The 18,708-nt window shown below is 47.8% G+C and overlaps 1 protein-coding gene and 1 long non-coding RNA gene across 4 annotated transcripts in view; one reads left to right on the plus strand and one right to left on the minus strand.

Annotated features, from left to right (window-relative positions):
- The window catches only part of LOC115178164 (cdc42-interacting protein 4 homolog), a gene marked incomplete at its 3' end in the record, with an annotated part of 31,967 nt that extends 13,573 nt beyond the window's left edge, over window positions 1-18,394 (plus strand). For 2 of the 3 annotated variants that reach the window (XM_029739217.1, XM_029739216.1), the window contains 4 exon segments: window positions 2,471-2,617; window positions 3,218-3,382; window positions 5,093-5,122; window positions 18,285-18,394. In XM_029739217.1, the coding sequence (XP_029595077.1) occupies window positions 2,471-2,617; window positions 3,218-3,382; window positions 5,093-5,122; window positions 18,285-18,394 (452 nt within the window). 3 annotated transcript variants of the gene reach the window in all.
- On the minus strand, window positions 5,055-5,489 carry LOC115178165 (uncharacterized). Its single transcript, XR_003872565.1, has 3 exons — window positions 5,450-5,489; window positions 5,280-5,364; window positions 5,055-5,194 (listed from the first exon to the last, which is right to left on the minus strand). It is a non-coding gene; the product is annotated as an uncharacterized LOC115178165 (long non-coding RNA).
- Window positions 18,395-18,708: the final 314 nt, after the last annotated feature.

Consider the following 18,708-nt stretch of genomic DNA (forward strand, 5'->3'; position numbering starts at 1 on the left):
TATTGGATTGGCCATCACAAAGCCCTGACCTCAATCCTATAGAACATTTGTGGGCAGAACTGAAAAAGCGTGTGCGAGCAAGGAGGCCTACAAACCTGACTCAGTTACACCAGCTCTGTTAGGAGGAATGGGCCAAAATTCACCCAACTTATTGTGAGAAACTTGTGGAAGGCTTCCCGAAATGTTTGACCCAAGTTAAACAATTTAAAGGCAATGCTACCAAATACTGATTGCGTGTGTGTAAACTTCTGACCCACTGAGAATGTGATGAAAGAAATTAAAGCTGAAATAAATCATTCTCTCTACTATTTTTCTGACATTTCACATTCTTAAAATAAAGTGTAGATCCTAACTGACCTAAGACAGTGAATTTTTACTGGGATTAAATGTCAGGAATTGTGGAAAAACTAAGTTTAAATGTATTTGGCTAAGGTGTATGTAAACTTCCGATTTCAACTGTATATACACTGTATATACACACAGTACCAGTCAAAAGTTTGGACACAAACCCATTCAAGGCTTTTTCTTATTATTGACTTTTTTCTACATTGTAGAATAGTAGTGAAGACATCAAAGCTCTGAAATAACACATGCAATCATGTAGGAACCAAACAAGTTTACAAAATATATTTGAGATTCTTCAAAGTAGCCACCCTTTGCCTTGATGATAGCTTTGCACACTCTTGGCATTCTCTCAACCAGCTTCATGAGGAATGCTTTTTCAACGGTCTTGAAGGAGTTCCCACGTATGCTGAGCATGTGTTGGCTGCTTGTCCTTTACTCTGCAGTCCAACTCATCCCAAACCATCTCAATTGGGTTGAGGTCGAGTGATTGTGGAGACCAGGTCATCTGATGCAGCACTCCCTCACTCTCCTTGGTCAAATAGCCTTTACACAGCCTGGTGGTGTGTTGGGTCATTGTCCTGTTGAAAAACAAATGATTGTCCCACTAAGCGCAGAATGCTGTAGTAGCCATGCTGGTTGAGTGTGCCTTGAATTCTAAATAAATCACTAACAGTGTCACCAGCAAAGCACCCCCATCACACCTCCTCCATGCTTTTCGGTGGGAACAGCACATGTGGAGATCATCCGTTCACCTATTCTGCGTCTCAAAGACATGACGGTTGGAACCAAAAATCTCAAATTTAGACTCATCAGACTAAAGGACAGATTACCACTGGTCTAATGTCCATTGCTCGTGTTTCTTGGCCCAAGCAAGTCTTTTCTTCTTATTGGTGTCCTTTAGTAGTGGTTTCTTTGCAGCAATTCGACCATGAAGGCCTGATTTACACGGTCTCCTCTGAACAGTTGATGTTGAGATGTGTCTGTTACTTGAACTCTGTGAAGCATTTATTTGGGCTGCAATTTCTGAGGCTGGTAACTGTAATGAACGTATCCTCTGCAGCAGAGGTACCTCTGGGTCTTCCTTTCCTGTGGCGGTCCTCATTAGAGCCAGTTTCATCATAGCGCTTGATGGTTTTTGTGACTGCACTTGAAATTCTTGACATTTTCACGATTGACTGACCTTCATGTCTTAAAGTAATGATGGGCTGTCGTTTCTCTTTGCTTATTTGAGCTGTTCTTGCCGTAATATGGACTTGGTCTTTTACCAAATAGGGCTATCTTCTGTATACCACCCCTACCTTGTCACAACACAACTGATTGTCTCAAACGTATTAAGAAGGAAAGAAATTCCACAAATTAACTTTTAACAAGGCACACCTTTTAATTGAAATACATTTCAGGTAACTACCTCATGAAGCTGGTTGAGAGAATGCCAAGAGTGTGCAAAGCTGTCATCAAGGCAAAGGGAGGCTACTTTGAAGATTCTCAAATATAGTATATTTTGATTTGTTTCTCTTTTTTTGGTTACTACATGATTCCATATGTGTTATTTCATAGTTTTGATGTCTTCACTATTATTCTACAATGTAAAAAATAAAGAAAAACCCTGGAATGATTAGGTGTGTCCAAACTGGTGTGTGTGTGTGGACGTGTTTAACTATACTTGTGGGGAACCAGAAGTCCCTACTAGAATAGTAAACAAACAAACATTTGACCAACTGGGGACATTTTGTTAGTCCCCACAAGGTCAAAGGCTATTTCTAGGGGGTTTAGGGTTAAGGTTAGAGTTAGGGTTAGGAGCTAGGCTTTAAGGATAGGTTTAGTTTAGGGGTTAGCGAAAATTTGATTTTGAATGTGACTGAATTTTGTGTCCCCTCAAGGTCAGTTATACAAGACTGTTTTTGTGTGTGTATATAATGTGTTGGTGTGTACATATCATTTGTGTGTGTATATAATGTGTGGGTGTGTACATATAATTTGTGTGTGTGTATATAATGTGTGGGTGTATATAATGTGTGGGTGTGTACATATAATTTGTGTGTGTGTGTGTATATAATGTGTGGGTGTGTACATATAATTTGTGTGTGTGTGTGTGTGTGTGTGTGTGTGTATATAATGTGTGTAGAAGCTGCAGGATATGGATGAGCGGCGTATCAGGAGCCTGGCAGAGGGCTACAGTCAGTTTGCTGACATAGAGAAGAAGGTTTTACCCATCATCACTAAATGTCTGGACGGGATCAGTATGGCAGGGCGGAACACCAACGGCAAACAGGTGAGAACACACGCGGACGCAAGCATGCATACACACACACACACACACGGGTGCTAACACACGCGGACACAAGCATGCATACACACACCAACACACACACACACGGGTGCTAACACACATGGACGCAACATGCATACACACACACGGTCGCTAACAAACACACATGGACGCAAGCATGCATACACACACACCAACACACACACACACACACGGGTGCTAACACACACGGACGCAAGCATGCATACACACACACACACACACGGGTGCTAACACACACGGACGCAAGCATGCATACACACACGGGTGCTAACACACATGGACGCAAGCATGCATACACACACACCAACACACACACACACACGGGTGCTAACACACATGGACGCAACATGCATACGCACACACCAACACACACACACACACACACACGGGTGCTAACACACACGGACGCAAGCATGCATACGCACGCACACACATACACACACACACACACACACACGGGTGCTAACACACACGGACGCAAGCATGCATGCACACACGCCAACACACACACATGGTCGCTAACACACACTCACTTGCCATGTCCTGTGTGTGTTTCTTCAGGACTCCATGCGGTTTATAGAACAACACAAGTCAGGTTTTGAGCGACCGGCTGAAGTGGACTTTGAAGACTACAGCCAAGGTATCAAACCAGCCTCCTCAGACGCCAACCTCAACCAACCTAAAATCCGCACTAAACTGTGGCCCTTCAGCCACAAGAAAACCAAGGTATGTACCCTTCACACTACTTCACACACTACACTACACTGACTAACCTACATCAGACTCCAGCCTCAACCACCCTAATGTACGCACTAAACTGTGGCCCTTCAGCCAGAAGAACAAGGTATATACTAGCACCCTGAACACTACACTGTACACCGGCAACAGAGTCATTTTTTGGGGACCCAAAAAGATTTTATTTTAAGTATATCATTATTTTTTTTTTTAAAGACTGCAAATTACCAGGAATTCAGTAAAACAATGTTTAAATTCAGGAAATCTGTTCCCAAGTATTCCTGCAAATAATCAAGGTATAAAATGATTGCTATTTTCAATCCGGTCTCTTCTCTGTCTTACTGGGGGACGGTCTCTTCTCTGTCTTACTGGGGGACAGTCTCTTCTCTGTCTTACTGGGGGACGGTCTCTTCTCTGTCTTACTGGGGGACGGTCTCTTCTCTGTCTTACTGGGGGACGGTCTCTTCTCTGTCTTACTGGGGGACGGTCTCTTCTCTGTCTTACTGGGGGACGGTCTCTTCTCTGTCTTACTGGGGGACGGTCTCTTCTCGGCCTTACTGGGGGACGGTCTCTTCTCTGTCTTACTGGGGGACGGTCTCTATACACAGACACATTCCACACCTCTCTACTCCCCTCTTACACCGGAGGGGCCAATTCCATCGATGTCTCTCTCTCTCAATTCAGAGTTCTCTCTCTCTCTCTGGCTTTCTTTTTGTCTCTCTCTCTCAATTCAGAGCTCTCTCTCTCTCTGGCTTTCTTTTTGTGTCTCTCTCTCTCTCTCTCTGTGTGTGTGTGTGTGTGTGTGTGTGTGTGTGTGTGTGTGTGTGTGTGTAATGATTCTGTATCTCTACATAGTGTTTCTTCAGGGTATTTTCTCCTCTTTTCTCATAGCCTTAATCCTCTTTGTTTTTCTTTATGGTGTCTATCCCTCCTTCTCCCTCCTCCCGCGTTTTTCTCCTTTCTCACCTTGTCTTCCTCCTTTTCCTCGTCCTTCCCTCCCCTGTTCTCACCCCCCTCTATCTCTGCCCCCTCCCCCTGTCCCCCTAACCCCTTCCCCCTCTAAGCTGTGTCGCGCCCCTCTCTCTTTCTGCCTGAGGGAGTTTAACCGTTCTGTCAAACCTCGCCTTGCTACCTTCAGGGCCCTACACAGACCGGTGAGTCTCCCTAGATCTGAGGACAGTCTGGTGTTTCCCCTCCTAATGGATCAGGTTAGGATTGTAGGAGGGTAATCTGGTCCTAGATCAGTGGTTAGGTTAGTATCTAATGGATCCGTTTAGGATTATGGGAGGAAAACTGGTCCCAGATCAGTGTATTGGGTAACCAGCATACTCAGGTGAGTCACAGGGGTCCAGGGTTCCAACAACAGAGACTGATTGGCTAGATCAGGGCTGCCCAATTCTGGCCCTGGAGGGCCCAAACACTTCTGGTTTTTGTTTCTACCTGGTACTTAACTACACTCACATGGTGTCCCAGGTCTGAATTAGTCCCTAATTAGAAGGAGAGGATGAAAACCAGAAGTGTTTGGGCCCTCCAGGACCAGGATTGGACAGCCCTGGGCTAGATGGACAGTTAAGCCCAATGGTGGATGAGGACATTTTGTTGTTTGTTTACAATGTCTGAAGATGTCACAATACATGTATGTATTGTGTGTTTCTGTTTATCTGTGTGTGTGTCTCACGATGAGTGTCCATCCTTCTCAAGTTCCAGAGGATAAATTCTGACAAGCACATGGTAACACTTCCTCTGGTTACGGTTTAGATCAGGGTTCCTATGGTTACGGTTAGATGTCGTCCAGGCCTCCACCTCCACAGTACTGACTGGTGTTCTTCTCTCCATGGTAGTTGACATGGTAACACTTCCTGTGGTTAGATGTCATCCAGGCCTCCACCTCCACAGTACTGACTGGTGTTCTTCTCTCCATGGTAGTTGACATGGTAACACTTCCTGTGGTTAGATGTCATCCAGGCCTCCACCTCCACAGTACTGACTGGTGTTCTTCTCTCCATGGTAGTTGACATGGTAACACTTCCTGTGGTTAGATGTCATCCAGGCCTCCACCAGTCAGTACTCTGGAAGTGTTTAGAGGACAAGAATAACAACCAGCAGTACTGTGGACCTCAACGTCTGGGGTGCGTCCCAATAATATCTCCTGTCTCCTGCAGTGTGCACTTGTTCGCTACATCTCACAAATGTAAAAACGTTAGATTGGTGCAGACGTGGGAGTTATTACAGCGTTAGATTGGTGGAGACGTGGGCTGGTGGGAGTTATTACAGCGTTTGATTGGTGGAGACGTGGGCTGGTTAGTACAGCGTTAGATTGGTGGAGACGTGGGCTGGTGGGAGTTATTACAGCGTTAGATTGGTGGAGACGTGGGCTGGCGGGAGTTATTACAGTGTTAGATTGGTGGAGACGTGGGCTGGTGGGAGTTATTACAGCGTTAGATTGGTGGAGACGTGGGAGTTATTACAGCGTTAGAATGGTGGAGACGTGGGCTGGTGGGAGTTATTACAGCGTTAGATTGGTGGAGACGTGGGAGTTATTACAGTGTTAGATTGGTGGAGACGTGGGCTGGTGGGAGTAATTACAGCGTTAGATTGGTGGAGACGTGGGAGTTATTACAGTGTTAGATTGGTGGAGACGTGGGAGTTATTACAGCGTTAGATTGGTGGAGACGTGGGAGTGATTACAGCGTTAGATTGGTGGAGACGTGGGCTGGTGGGAGTTATTACAGTGTTAGATTGGTGCAGACGTGGGAGTTATTACAGTGTTAGATTGGTGGAGACGTGGGCTGGTGGGAGTTATTACAGTGTTAGATTGGTGGAGACGTGGGAGTTATTATAGCGTTAGATTGGTGGAGACGTGGGCTGGTGGGAGTTATTACAGTGTTAGATTGGTGGAGACGTGGGCTGGTGGGAGTTATTACAGCTTTAGATTGGTGGAGACGTGGGAGTTATTACAGCGTTAGATTGGTGGAGACGTGGGCTGGTGGGAGTTATTACAGCGTTAGATTGGTGGAGACGTGGGCTGGTGGGAGTTATTACAGCGTTAGGTTGGTGGAGACGTGGGAGTTATTACAGCGTTAGATTGGTTTAGACGTGGGAGTTATTACAGCGTTAGATTGGAGACGTGGGAGTTATTACAGTGTTAGATTGGTGGAGACGTGGGCTGGTGGGAGTTATTACAGCGTTAGATTGGTGCAGACGTTGGAGTGATTACAGCGTTAAATTGGTGGAGATGTGGGCTTGTGGGAGTTATTACAGTGTTAGATTGGTGCAGACGTGGGAGTTATTACAGTGTTAGATTGGTGGAGACGTGGGCTGGTGGGAGTTATTACAGTGTTAGATTGGTGGAGACGTGGGAGTTATTATAGCGTTAGATTGGTGGAGACGTGGGCTGGTGGGAGTTATTACAGTGTTAGATTGGTGGAGACGTGGGCTGGTGGGAGTTATTACAGCGTTAGATTGGTGGAGACGTGGGAGTTATTACAGCGTTAGATTGGTGGAGACGTGGGAGTTATTACAGTGTTAGATTGGTGGAGACGTGGGCTGGTGGGAGTTATTACAGTGTTAGATTGGTGGAGACGTGGGAGTTATTACAGTGTTAGATTGGTGGAGACGTGGGCTGGTGGGAGTTATTACAGTGTTAGATTGGTGGAGACGTGGGCTGTTGGGAGTTATTACAGTGTTAGATTGGTGGAGACGTGGGCTGGTGGGAGTTATTACAGTGTTAGATTGGTGGAGACGTGGGCTGGTGGGAGTTATTACAGCGTTAGATTGGTGGAGACGTGGGCTGGTGGGAGTTATTACAGCGTTAGATTGGTGGAGACGTGGGAGTTATTACAGCGTTAGATTGGTGGAGACGTGGGCTGGTGGGAGTTATTACAGCGTTAGATTGGTGGAGACGTGGAGTTATTACAGCGTTAGATTGGTGGAGACGTGGGAGTTATTACAGCGTTAGATTGGTGGAGACGTGGGCTGGTGGGAGTTATTACAGCGTTAGATTGGTGGAGACGTGGGAGTTATTACAGCGTTAGATTGGTGGAGACGTGGGAGTTATTACAGCGTTAGATTGGTGGAGACGTGGGGTGGTGGGAGTTATTACAGCGTTAGATTGGTGGAGACGTGGGAGTTATTAAAGCTTTAGATTGGTGGAGACGTGGGCTAGTGGGAGTTATTACAGCGTTAGATTGGTGGAGACGTGGGCTGTGGGAGTTATTACAGCGTTAGGTTGGTGGAGACGTGGGCTTGTGGGAGTTATTACAGCGTTAGATTGGTGGAGACGTGGTAGTTATTACAGCGTTAGGTTGGTGGAGACGTGGGAGTTATTACAGCGTTAGATTGGTGGAGACGTGGGCTGGTGGGAGTTATTACAGTGTTAGATTGGTGGAGACGTGGGAGTTATTACAGTGTTAGATTGGTGGAGAAGTGGGAGTTATTACAGTGTTAGATTGGTGGAGACGTGGGCTGGTGGGAGTTATTACAGCGTTAGATTGGTGGAGACGTGGGCTGGTGGGAGTTATTACAGCGTTAGGTTGGTGGAGACGTGGGCTTGTGGGAGTTATTACAGCGTTAGATTGGTGGAGACGTGGTAGTTATTACAGCGTTAGGTTGGTGGAGACGTGGGAGTTATTACAGCGTTAGATTGGTGGAGACGTGGGAGTTATTACAGCGTTAGATTGGTGGAGACATGGGAGTTATTACAGCGTTAGATTGGTGGAGACGTGGGCTGGTGGGAGTTATTACAGTGTTAGATTGGTGGAGACGTGGGCTGGTGGGAGTTATTACAGTGTTAGATTGGTGGAGACGTGGGCTGGTGGGAGTTATTACAGTGTTAGATTGGTGGAGACGTGGGCTGGTGGGAGTTATTACAGCGTTAGATTGGTGGAGACGTGGGCTGGTGGGAGTTATTACAGTGTTAGATTGGTGGAGACGTGGGCTGGTGGGAGTTATTACAGTGTTAGATTGGTGGAGACGTGGGCTGGTGGGAGTTATTACCGTGTTAGATTGGTGGAGACGTGGGAGTTATTACAGCGTTAGATTGGTGGAGACGTGGGAGTTATTACAGTGTTAGATTGGTGGAGACGTGGGCTTGTGGGAGTTATTACAGTGTTAGATTGGTGGAGACGTGGGCTGGTGGGAGTTATTACAGTGTTAGATTGGTGGAGACTTGGGAGTTATTACAGCGTTAGATTGGTGGAGACGTGGGCTGGTGGGAGTTATTACAGTGTTAGATTGGTGGAGACGTGGGCTGGTGGGAGTTATTACAGCGTTAGATTGGTGGAGACGTGGGAGTTATTACAGCGTTAGATTGGTGGAGACGTGGGCTGGTGGGAGTTATTACAGCGTTAGATTGGTGGAGACGTGGGAGTTATTACAGCGTTAGATTGGTGGAGACGTGGGAGTTATTACAGCGTTAGATTGGTGGAGACGTGGGCTGGTGGGAGTTATTACAGCGTTAGATTGGTGGAGACGTGGGCTGGTGGGAGTTATTACAGCGTTAGGTTGGTGGAGACGTGGGAGTTATTACAGCGTTAGATTGGTTTAGACGTGGGAGTTATTACAGCGTTAGATTGGAGACGTGGGAGTTATTACAGTGTTAGATTGGTGGAGACGTGGGCTGGTGGGAGTTATTACAGCGTTAGATTGGTGCAGACGTTGGAGTGATTACAGCGTTAGATTGGTGGAGATGTGGGCTTGTGGGAGTTATTACAGTGTTAGATTGGTGCAGACGTGGGAGTTATTACAGTGTTAGATTGGTGGAGACGTGGGCTGGTGGGAGTTATTACAGTGATAGATTGGTGGAGACGTGGGAGTTATTATAGCGTTTGATTGGTGGAGACGTGGGCTGGTGGGAGTTATTACAGTGTTAGATTGGTGGAGACGTGGGCTGGTGGGAGTTATTACAGCGTTAGATTGGTGGAGACGTGGGAGTTATTACAGCGTTAGATTGGTGGAGACGTGGGAGTTATTACAGTGTTAGATTGGTGGAGACGTGGGCTGGTGGGAGTTATTACAGTGTTAGATTGGTGGAGACGTGGGAATTATTACAGTGTTAGATTGGTGGAGACGTGGGCTGGTGGGAGTTATTACAGTGTTAGATTGGTGGAGACGTGGGCTGGTGGGAGTTATTACAGTGTTAGATTGGTGGAGACGTGGGCTGGTGGGAGTTATTACAGCGTTAGATTGGTGGAGACGTGGGCTGGTGGGAGTTATTACAGTGTTAGATTGGTGGAGACGTGGGCTGGTGGGAGTTATTACAGCGTTAGATTGGTGGAGACGTGGGAGTTATTACAGCGTTAGATTGGTGGAGACGTGGGCTGGTGGGAGTTATTACAGCGTTAGATTGGTGGAGACGTGGGAGTTATTACAGCGTTAGATTGGTGGAGACGTGGGCTGGTGGGAGTTATTACAGCGTTAGATTGGTGGAGACGTGGGAGTTATTACAGCGTTAGATTGGTGGAGACGTGGGAGTTATTACAGCGTTAGATTGGTGGAGACGTGGGGTGGTGGGAGTTATTACAGCGTTAGATTGGTGGAGACGTGGGAGTTATTACAGCTTTAGATTGGTGGAGACGTGGGCTAGTGGGAGTTATTACAGCGTTAGATTGGTGGAGACGTGGGCTGTGGGAGTTATTACAGCGTTAGGTTGGTGGAGACGTGGGCTTGTGGGAGTTATTACAGCGTTAGATTGGTGGAGACGTGGTAGTTATTACAGCGTTAGGTTGTTGGAGACGTGGGAGTTATTACAGCGTTAGATTGGTGGAGACGTGGGCTGGTGGGAGTTATTACAGTGTTAGATTGGTGGAGACGTGGGCTGGTGGGAGTTATTACAGTGTTAGATTGGTGGAGACGTGGGCTGGTGGGAGTTATTACAGCGTTAGATTGGTGGAGACGTGGGCTGGTGGGAGTTATTACAGTGTTAGATTGGTGGAGACGTGGGCTGGTGGGAGTTATTACAGTGTTAGATTGGTGGAGACGTGGGCTGGTGGGAGTTATTACAGTGTTAGATTGGTGGAGACGTGGGAGTTATTACAGCGTTAGATTGGTGGAGACGTGGGAGTTATTACAGTGTTAGATTGGTGGAGACGTGGGCTTGTGGGAGTTATTACAGTGTTAGATTGGTGGAGACGTGGGCTGGTGGGAGTTATTACAGTGTTAGATTGGTGGAGACTTGGGAGTTATTACAGCGTTAGATTGGTGGAGACGTGGGCTGGTGGGAGTTATTACAGTGTTAGATTGGTGGAGACGTGGGCTGGTGGGAGTTATTACAGCGTTAGATTGGTGGAGACGTGGGAGTTATTACAGCGTTAGATTGGTGGAGACGTGGGCTGGTGGGAGTTATTACAGCGTTAGATTGGTGGAGACGTGGGAGTTATTACAGCGTTAGATTGGTGGAGACGTGGGAGTTATTACAGCGTTAGATTGGTGGAGACGTGGGCTGGTGGGAGTTATTACAGCGTTAGATTGGTGGAGACGTGGGCTGGTGGGAGTTATTACAGCGTTAGGTTGGTGGAGACGTGGGAGTTATTACAGCGTTAGATTGGTTTAGACGTGGGAGTTATTACAGCGTTAGATTGGAGACGTGGGAGTTATTACAGTGTTAGATTGGTGGAGACGTGGGCTGGTGGGAGTTATTACAGCGTTAGATTGGTGCAGACGTTGGAGTGATTACAGCGTTAGATTGGTGGAGATGTGGGCTTGTGGGAGTTATTACAGTGTTAGATTGGTGCAGACGTGGGAGTTATTACAGTGTTAGATTGGTGGAGACGTGGGCTGGTGGGAGTTATTACAGTGATAGATTGGTGGAGACGTGGGAGTTATTATAGCGTTTGATTGGTGGAGACGTGGGCTGGTGGGAGTTATTACAGTGTTAGATTGGTGGAGACGTGGGCTGGTGGGAGTTATTACAGCGTTAGATTGGTGGAGACGTGGGAGTTATTACAGCGTTAGATTGGTGGAGACGTGGGAGTTATTACAGTGTTAGATTGGTGGAGACGTGGGCTGGTGGGAGTTATTACAGTGTTAGATTGGTGGAGACGTGGGAATTATTACAGTGTTAGATTGGTGGAGACGTGGGCTGGTGGGAGTTATTACAGTGTTAGATTGGTGGAGACGTGGGCTGGTGGGAGTTATTACAGTGTTAGATTGGTGGAGACGTGGGCTGGTGGGAGTTATTACAGCGTTAGATTGGTGGAGACGTGGGCTGGTGGGAGTTATTACAGTGTTAGATTGGTGGAGACGTGGGCTGGTGGGAGTTATTACAGCGTTAGATTGGTGGAGACGTGGGAGTTATTACAGCGTTAGATTGGTGGAGACGTGGGCTGGTGGGAGTTATTACAGCGTTAGATTGGTGGAGACGTGGGAGTTATTACAGCGTTAGATTGGTGGAGACGTGGGCTGGTGGGAGTTATTACAGCGTTAGATTGGTGGAGACGTGGGAGTTATTACAGCGTTAGATTGGTGGAGACGTGGGAGTTATTACAGCGTTAGATTGGTGGAGACGTGGGGTGGTGGGAGTTATTACAGCGTTAGATTGGTGGAGACGTGGGAGTTATTACAGCTTTAGATTGGTGGAGACGTGGGCTAGTGGGAGTTATTACAGCGTTAGATTGGTGGAGACGTGGGCTGTGGGAGTTATTACAGCGTTAGGTTGGTGGAGACGTGGGCTTGTGGGAGTTATTACAGCGTTAGATTGGTGGAGACGTGGTAGTTATTACAGCGTTAGGTTGTTGGAGACGTGGGAGTTATTACAGCGTTAGATTGGTGGAGACGTGGGCTGGTGGGAGTTATTACAGTGTTAGATTGGTGGAGACGTGGGAGTTATTACAGTGTTAGATTGGTGGAGACGTGGGCTGGTGGGAGTTATTACAGTGTTAGATTGGTGCAGACGTGGGAGTTATTACAGTGTTAGATTGGTGGAGACGTGGGCTGGTGGGAGTTATTACAGTGTTAGATTGGTGGAGACGTGGGAGTTATTATAGCGTTAGATTGGTGGAGACGTGGGCTGGTGGGAGTTATTACAGTGTTAGATTGGTGGAGACGTGGGCTGGTGGGAGTTATTACAGCTTTAGATTGGTGGAGACGTGGGAGTTATTACAGCGTTAGATTGGTGGAGACGTGGGCTGGTGGGAGTTATTACAGCGTTAGATTGGTGGAGACGTGGGCTGGTGGGAGTTATTACAGCGTTAGGTTGGTGGAGACGTGGGAGTTATTACAGCGTTAGATTGGTTTAGACGTGGGAGTTATTACAGCGTTAGATTGGAGACGTGGGAGTTATTACAGTGTTAGATTGGTGGAGACGTGGGCTGGTGGGAGTTATTACAGCGTTAGATTGGTGCAGACGTTGGAGTGATTACAGCGTTAAATTGGTGGAGATGTGGGCTTGTGGGAGTTATTACAGTGTTAGATTGGTGCAGACGTGGGAGTTATTACAGTGTTAGATTGGTGGAGACGTGGGCTGGTGGGAGTTATTACAGTGTTAGATTGGTGGAGACGTGGGAGTTATTATAGCGTTAGATTGGTGGAGACGTGGGCTGGTGGGAGTTATTACAGTGTTAGATTGGTGGAGACGTGGGCTGGTGGGAGTTATTACAGCGTTAGATTGGTGGAGACGTGGGAGTTATTACAGCGTTAGATTGGTGGAGACGTGGGAGTTATTACAGTGTTAGATTGGTGGAGACGTGGGCTGGTGGGAGTTATTACAGTGTTAGATTGTTGGAGACGTGGGAGTTATTACAGTGTTAGATTGGTGGAGACGTGGGCTGGTGGGAGTTATTACAGTGTTAGATTGGTGGAGACGTGGGCTGTTGGGAGTTATTACAGTGTTAGATTGGTGGAGACGTGGGCTGGTGGGAGTTATTACAGTGTTAGATTGGTGGAGACGTGGGCTGGTGGGAGTTATTACAGCGTTAGATTGGTGGAGACGTGGGCTGGTGGGAGTTATTACAGCGTTAGATTGGTGGAGACGTGGGAGTTATTACAGCGTTAGATTGGTGGAGACGTGGGCTGGTGGGAGTTATTACAGCGTTAGATTGGTGGAGACGTGGGAGTTATTACAGCTTTAGATTGGTGGAGACGTGGGAGTTATTACAGCGTTAGATTGGTGGAGACGTGGGCTGGTGGGAGTTATTACAGCGTTAGATTGGTGGAGACGTGGGAGTTATTACAGCGTTAGATTGGTGGAGACGTGGGAGTTATTACAGCGTTAGATTGGTGGAGACGTGGGGTGGTGGGAGTTATTACAGCGTTAGATTGGTGGAGACGTGGGAGTTATTAAAGCTTTAGATTGGTGTAGACGTGGGCTAGTGGGAGTTATTACAGCGTTAGATTGGTGGAGACGTGGGCTGTGGGAGTTATTACAGCGTTAGGTTGGTGGAGACGTGGGCTTGTGGGAGTTATTACAGCGTTAGATTGGTGGAGACGTGGTAGTTATTACAGCGTTAGGTTGGTGGAGACGTGGGAGTTATTACAGCGTTAGATTGGTGGAGACGTGGGAGTTATTACAGCGTTAGATTGGTGGAGACATGGGAGTTATTACAGCGTTAGATTGGTGGAGACGTGGGCTGGTGGGAGTTATTACAGTGTTAGATTGGTGGAGACGTGGGCTGGTGGGAGTTATTACAGTGTTAGATTGGTGGAGACGTGGGCTGGTGGGAGTTATTACAGTGTTAGATTGGTGGAGACGTGGGCTGGTGGGAGTTATTACAGTGTTAGATTGGTGGAGACGTGGGCTGGTGGGAGTTATTACAGCGTTAGATTGGTGGAGACGTGGGCTGGTGGGAGTTATTACAGTGTTAGATTGGTGGAGACGTGGGCTGGTGGGAGTTATTACAGTGTTAGATTGGTGGAGACGTGGGCTGGTGGGAGTTATTACAGTGTTAGATTGGTGGAGACGTGGGAGTTATTACAGCGTTAGATTGGTGGAGACGTGGGAGTTATTACAGTGTTAGATTGGTGGAGACGTGGGCTTGTGGGAGTTATTACAGTGTTAGATTGGTGGAGACGTGGGCTGGTGGGAGTTATTACAGTGTTAGATTGGTGGAGACTTGGGAGTTATTACAGCGTTAGATTGGTGGAGACGTGGGCTGGTGGGAGTTATTACAGTGTTAGATTGGTGGAGACGTGGGCTGGTGGGAGTTATTACAGCGTTAGATTGGTGGAGACGTGGGAGTTATTACAGCGTTAGATTGGTGGAGACGTGGGCTGGTGGGAGTTATTACAGCGTTAGATTGGTGGAGACGTGGGAGTTATTACAGCGTTAGATTGGTGGAGACGTGGGAGTTATTACAGCGTTAGATTGGTGGAGACGTGGGCTGGTGGGAGTTATTACAGCGTTAGATTGGTGGAGACGTGGGCTGGTGGGAGTTATTACAGCGTTAGGTTGGTGGAGACGTGGGAGTTATTACAGCGTTAGATTGGTTTAGACGTGGGAGTTATTACAGCGTTAGATTGGAGACGTGGGAGTTATTACAGTGTTAGATTGGTGGAGACGTGGGCTGGTGGGAGTTATTACAGCGTTAGATTGGTGCAGACGTTGGAGTGATTACAGCGTTAGATTGGTGGAGATGTGGGCTTGTGGGAGTTATTACAGTGTTAGATTGGTGCAGACGTGGGAGTTATTACAGTGTTAGATTGGTGGAGACGTGGGCTGGTGGGAGTTATTACAGTGATAGATTGGTGGAGACGTGGGAGTTATTATAGCGTTTGATTGGTGGAGACGTGGGCTGGTGGGAGTTATTACAGTGTTAGATTGGTGGAGACGTGGGCTGGTGGGAGTTATTACAGCGTTAGATTGGTGGAGACGTGGGAGTTATTACAGCGTTAGATTGGTGGAGACGTGGGAGTTATTACAGTGTTAGATTGGTGGAGACGTGGGCTGGTGGGAGTTATTACAGTGTTAGATTGGTGGAGACGTGGGAATTATTACAGTGTTAGATTGGTGGAGACGTGGGCTGGTGGGAGTTATTACAGTGTTAGATTGGTGGAGACGTGGGCTGGTGGGAGTTATTACAGTGTTAGATTGGTGGAGACGTGGGCTGGTGGGAGTTATTACAGTGTTAGATTGGTGGAGACGTGGGCTGGTGGGAGTTATTACAGCGTTAGATTGGTGGAGACGTGGGAGTTATTACAGCGTTAGATTGGTGGAGACGTGGGCTGGTGGGAGTTATTACAGCGTTAGATTGGTGGAGACGTGGGAGTTATTACAGCTTTAGATTGGTGGAGACGTGGGAGTTATTACAGCGTTAGATTGGTGGAGACGTGGGCTGGTGGGAGTTATTACAGCGTTAGATTGGTGGAGACGTGGGAGTTATTACAGCGTTAGATTGGTGGAGACGTGGGAGTTATTACAGCGTTAGATTGGTGGAGACGTGGGGTGGTGGGAGTTATTACAGCGTTAGATTGGTGGAGACGTGGGAGTTATTACAGCTTTAGATTGGTGGAGACGTGGGCTAGTGGGAGTTATTACAGCGTTAGATTGGTGGAGACGTGGGCTGTGGGAGTTATTACAGCGTTAGGTTGGTGGAGACGTGGGCTTGTGGGAGTTATTACAGCGTTAGATTGGTGGAGACGTGGTAGTTATTACAGCGTTAGGTTGTTGGAGACGTGGGAGTTATTACAGCGTTAGATTGGTGGAGACGTGGGCTGGTGGGAGTTATTACAGTGTTAGATTGGTGGAGACGTGGGAGTTATTACAGTGTTAGATTGGTGGAGACGTGGGCTGGTGGGAGTTATTACAGTGTTAGATTGGTGGAGACGTGGGCTGGTGGGAGTTATTACAGTGTTAGATTGGTGGAGACGTGGGCTGGTGGGAGTTATTACAGCGTTAGATTGGTGGAGACGTGGGAGTTATTACAGCGTTAGATTGGTGGAGACGTGGGAGTTATTACAGTGTTAGATTGGTGGAGACGTGGGCTTGTGGGAGTTATTACAGTGTTAGATTGGTGGAGACGTGGGCTGGTGGGAGTTATTACAGTGTTAGATTGGTGGAGACTTGGGAGTTATTACAGCGTTATATTGGTGGAGACGTGGGCTGGTGGGAGTTATTACAGTGTTAGATTGGTGGAGACGTGGGCTGGTGGGAGTTATTACAGCTTTAGATTGGTGGAGACGTGGGAGTTATTACAGCGTTAGATTGGTGGAGACGTGGGAGTTATTACAGCATTAGATTGGTGGAGACGTGGGCTGGTGGGAGTTATTACAGCGTTAGATTGGTGGAGACGTGGGCTGGTGGGAGTTATTACAGCGTTAGGTTGGTGGAGACGTGGGAGTTATTACAGCGTTAGATTGGTTTAGACGTGGGAGTTATTACAGCGTTAGATTGGAGACGTGGGAGTTATTACAGTGTTAGATTGGTGGAGACGTGGGCTGGTGGGAGTTATTACAGCGTTAGATTGGTGCAGACGTTGGAGTGATTACAGCGTTAGATTGGTGGAGATGTGGGCTTGTGGGAGTTATTACAGTGTTAGATTGGTGCAGACGTGGGAGTTATTACAGTGTTAGATTGGTGGAGACGTGGGCTGGTGGGAGTTATTACAGTGTTAGATTGGTGGAGACGTGGGAGTTATTATAGCGTTTGATTGGTGGAGACGTGGGCTGGTGGGAGTTATTACAGTGTTAGATTGGTGGAGACGTGGGCTGGTGGGAGTTATTACAGCGTTAGATTGGTGGAGACGTGGGAGTTATTACAGCGTTAGATTGGTGGAGACGTGGGCTGGTGGGAGTTATTACAGCGTTAGATTGGTGGAGACGTGGGAGTTATTACAGTGTTAGATTGGTGGAGACGTGGGCTGGTGGGAGTTATTACAGCGTTAGATTGGTGGAGACGTGGGCTGGTGGGAGTTATTCTTACCACATTTCTTATGTCAGTCATTTCCTTTCATATGGTGGAAGTGTACACTTCAGGAGGAAGGAGAGACATTGGGACAGAACCCATGTCTGGTTTTGAGGGTTTAAAGCGGTTTCGGTAATAACTGAGGGATATTTATCACTAACTCAGGTTTACCTCAGGTTTATGTCCAACACGTTTCTTTACTCTGGGCATGTGTAACACATCTCGCTTTCTCTCGCTCACCTGCTCTCTCCCTCCTCTCTCGCCCCTCCCCTCTCTCTCTCTCTCACCCCTCCTCTCTCTCTCCTCTCTCAATTAAATTTAAGGGGCTTTATTGGCATGGGAAACACATGTTAACATTAGATAATGTGTTAACAGTAGATAATAAACAGTAAAAATGAAACAAAAAAAATGTCTAAAATAATAGACAGCTCAAATGTCATTGTCTCTCTCTCTCCGGCCCCCTCACCCCTCCTCTCTCTCTCTCTCTCTCTCTCTCTCTCTCTGGCCCCCTCGCCCCTCCTCTCTCTCTCTCTCTCTCTCTCTCTCTCTCTCTCTCTCTCTCTCTCTCTCTCTCGGTCCCCTCGCCCCTCCTCTCTCTCTCTCTCTCTCTCTCTCTCTCTCTCTCTCTCTCTCTCTCCGGTCCCCTCGCCCCTCCTCTCTCTCTCTCTCTCTCTCTCTCTCTCTCTCTCTCTCTCTCTCTCTGGCCCCCTCGCCCCTCCTCTCTCTCTCTCTCTCTCTCTCTCTCTCTCTCTCTCTCTCTCTCTCTCTCTCTCTCCGGTCCCCTCGCCCCCTCCTCTCTCTCTCTCTCTCTCTCTCTCTCTCTCTCTCTCTCTCTCTCTCCGGTCCCCTCGCCCCTCCTCTCTCTCTCTCTCTCTCTCTCTCTCTCTCTCTCTCTCTCTGGCCCCCCTCGCCCCTCCTCTCTCTCTCTCTCTCTCTCTCTCTCTCTCTCTCTCTCTCTCTCTCTCTCTCTCTCTCTCTCTCTCTCTCTCTCTCTCTCTCTCTCTCTCTCTCTCTCTCTCTCTGGCCCCCTCGCCCCTCCTCTCTCCCCCCCCCCCCCCCCAGTCCCCAGCTGCTGAGGACTTCTCTCACCTGCCTCCAGAACAGAGGAAGAAGAGACTTCAGTCCAAGATTGATGACATCACCAAGGAACTTCAAAAGGAGCTGGACCAGAGGTAGCCCCGCCTCCCCCGCCACTCTGACATCATCACCACAGTGGCGGCGGCTATCTTACTGTCTCTGTCCATCACTGGGAGAATCTCAATTACATTCTCCTCGCGTGTTCTCTCCTCTCTCAGGTCAGAGGGGAGGGACCTCTGCCTTTCTCATCCAATGGGTTTTGAGAAGGAAGCGAGGAGTTTGCAATTGAGATTCTCCCATCGTGTCCGTCTCGAATGGCACCCTATTCCCTATATAATACACTGCCTTTGACCAGGGGTTATAGGGCCCTGATCAGTAGTAGTGTACTAGATGGGAATAGTGTGCCATT

This window comes from Salmo trutta, chromosome 38 (genome assembly GCF_901001165.1).
Source record: "Salmo trutta chromosome 38, fSalTru1.1, whole genome shotgun sequence".
NCBI classification, from domain to species: domain Eukaryota; kingdom Metazoa; phylum Chordata; class Actinopteri; order Salmoniformes; family Salmonidae; genus Salmo; species Salmo trutta.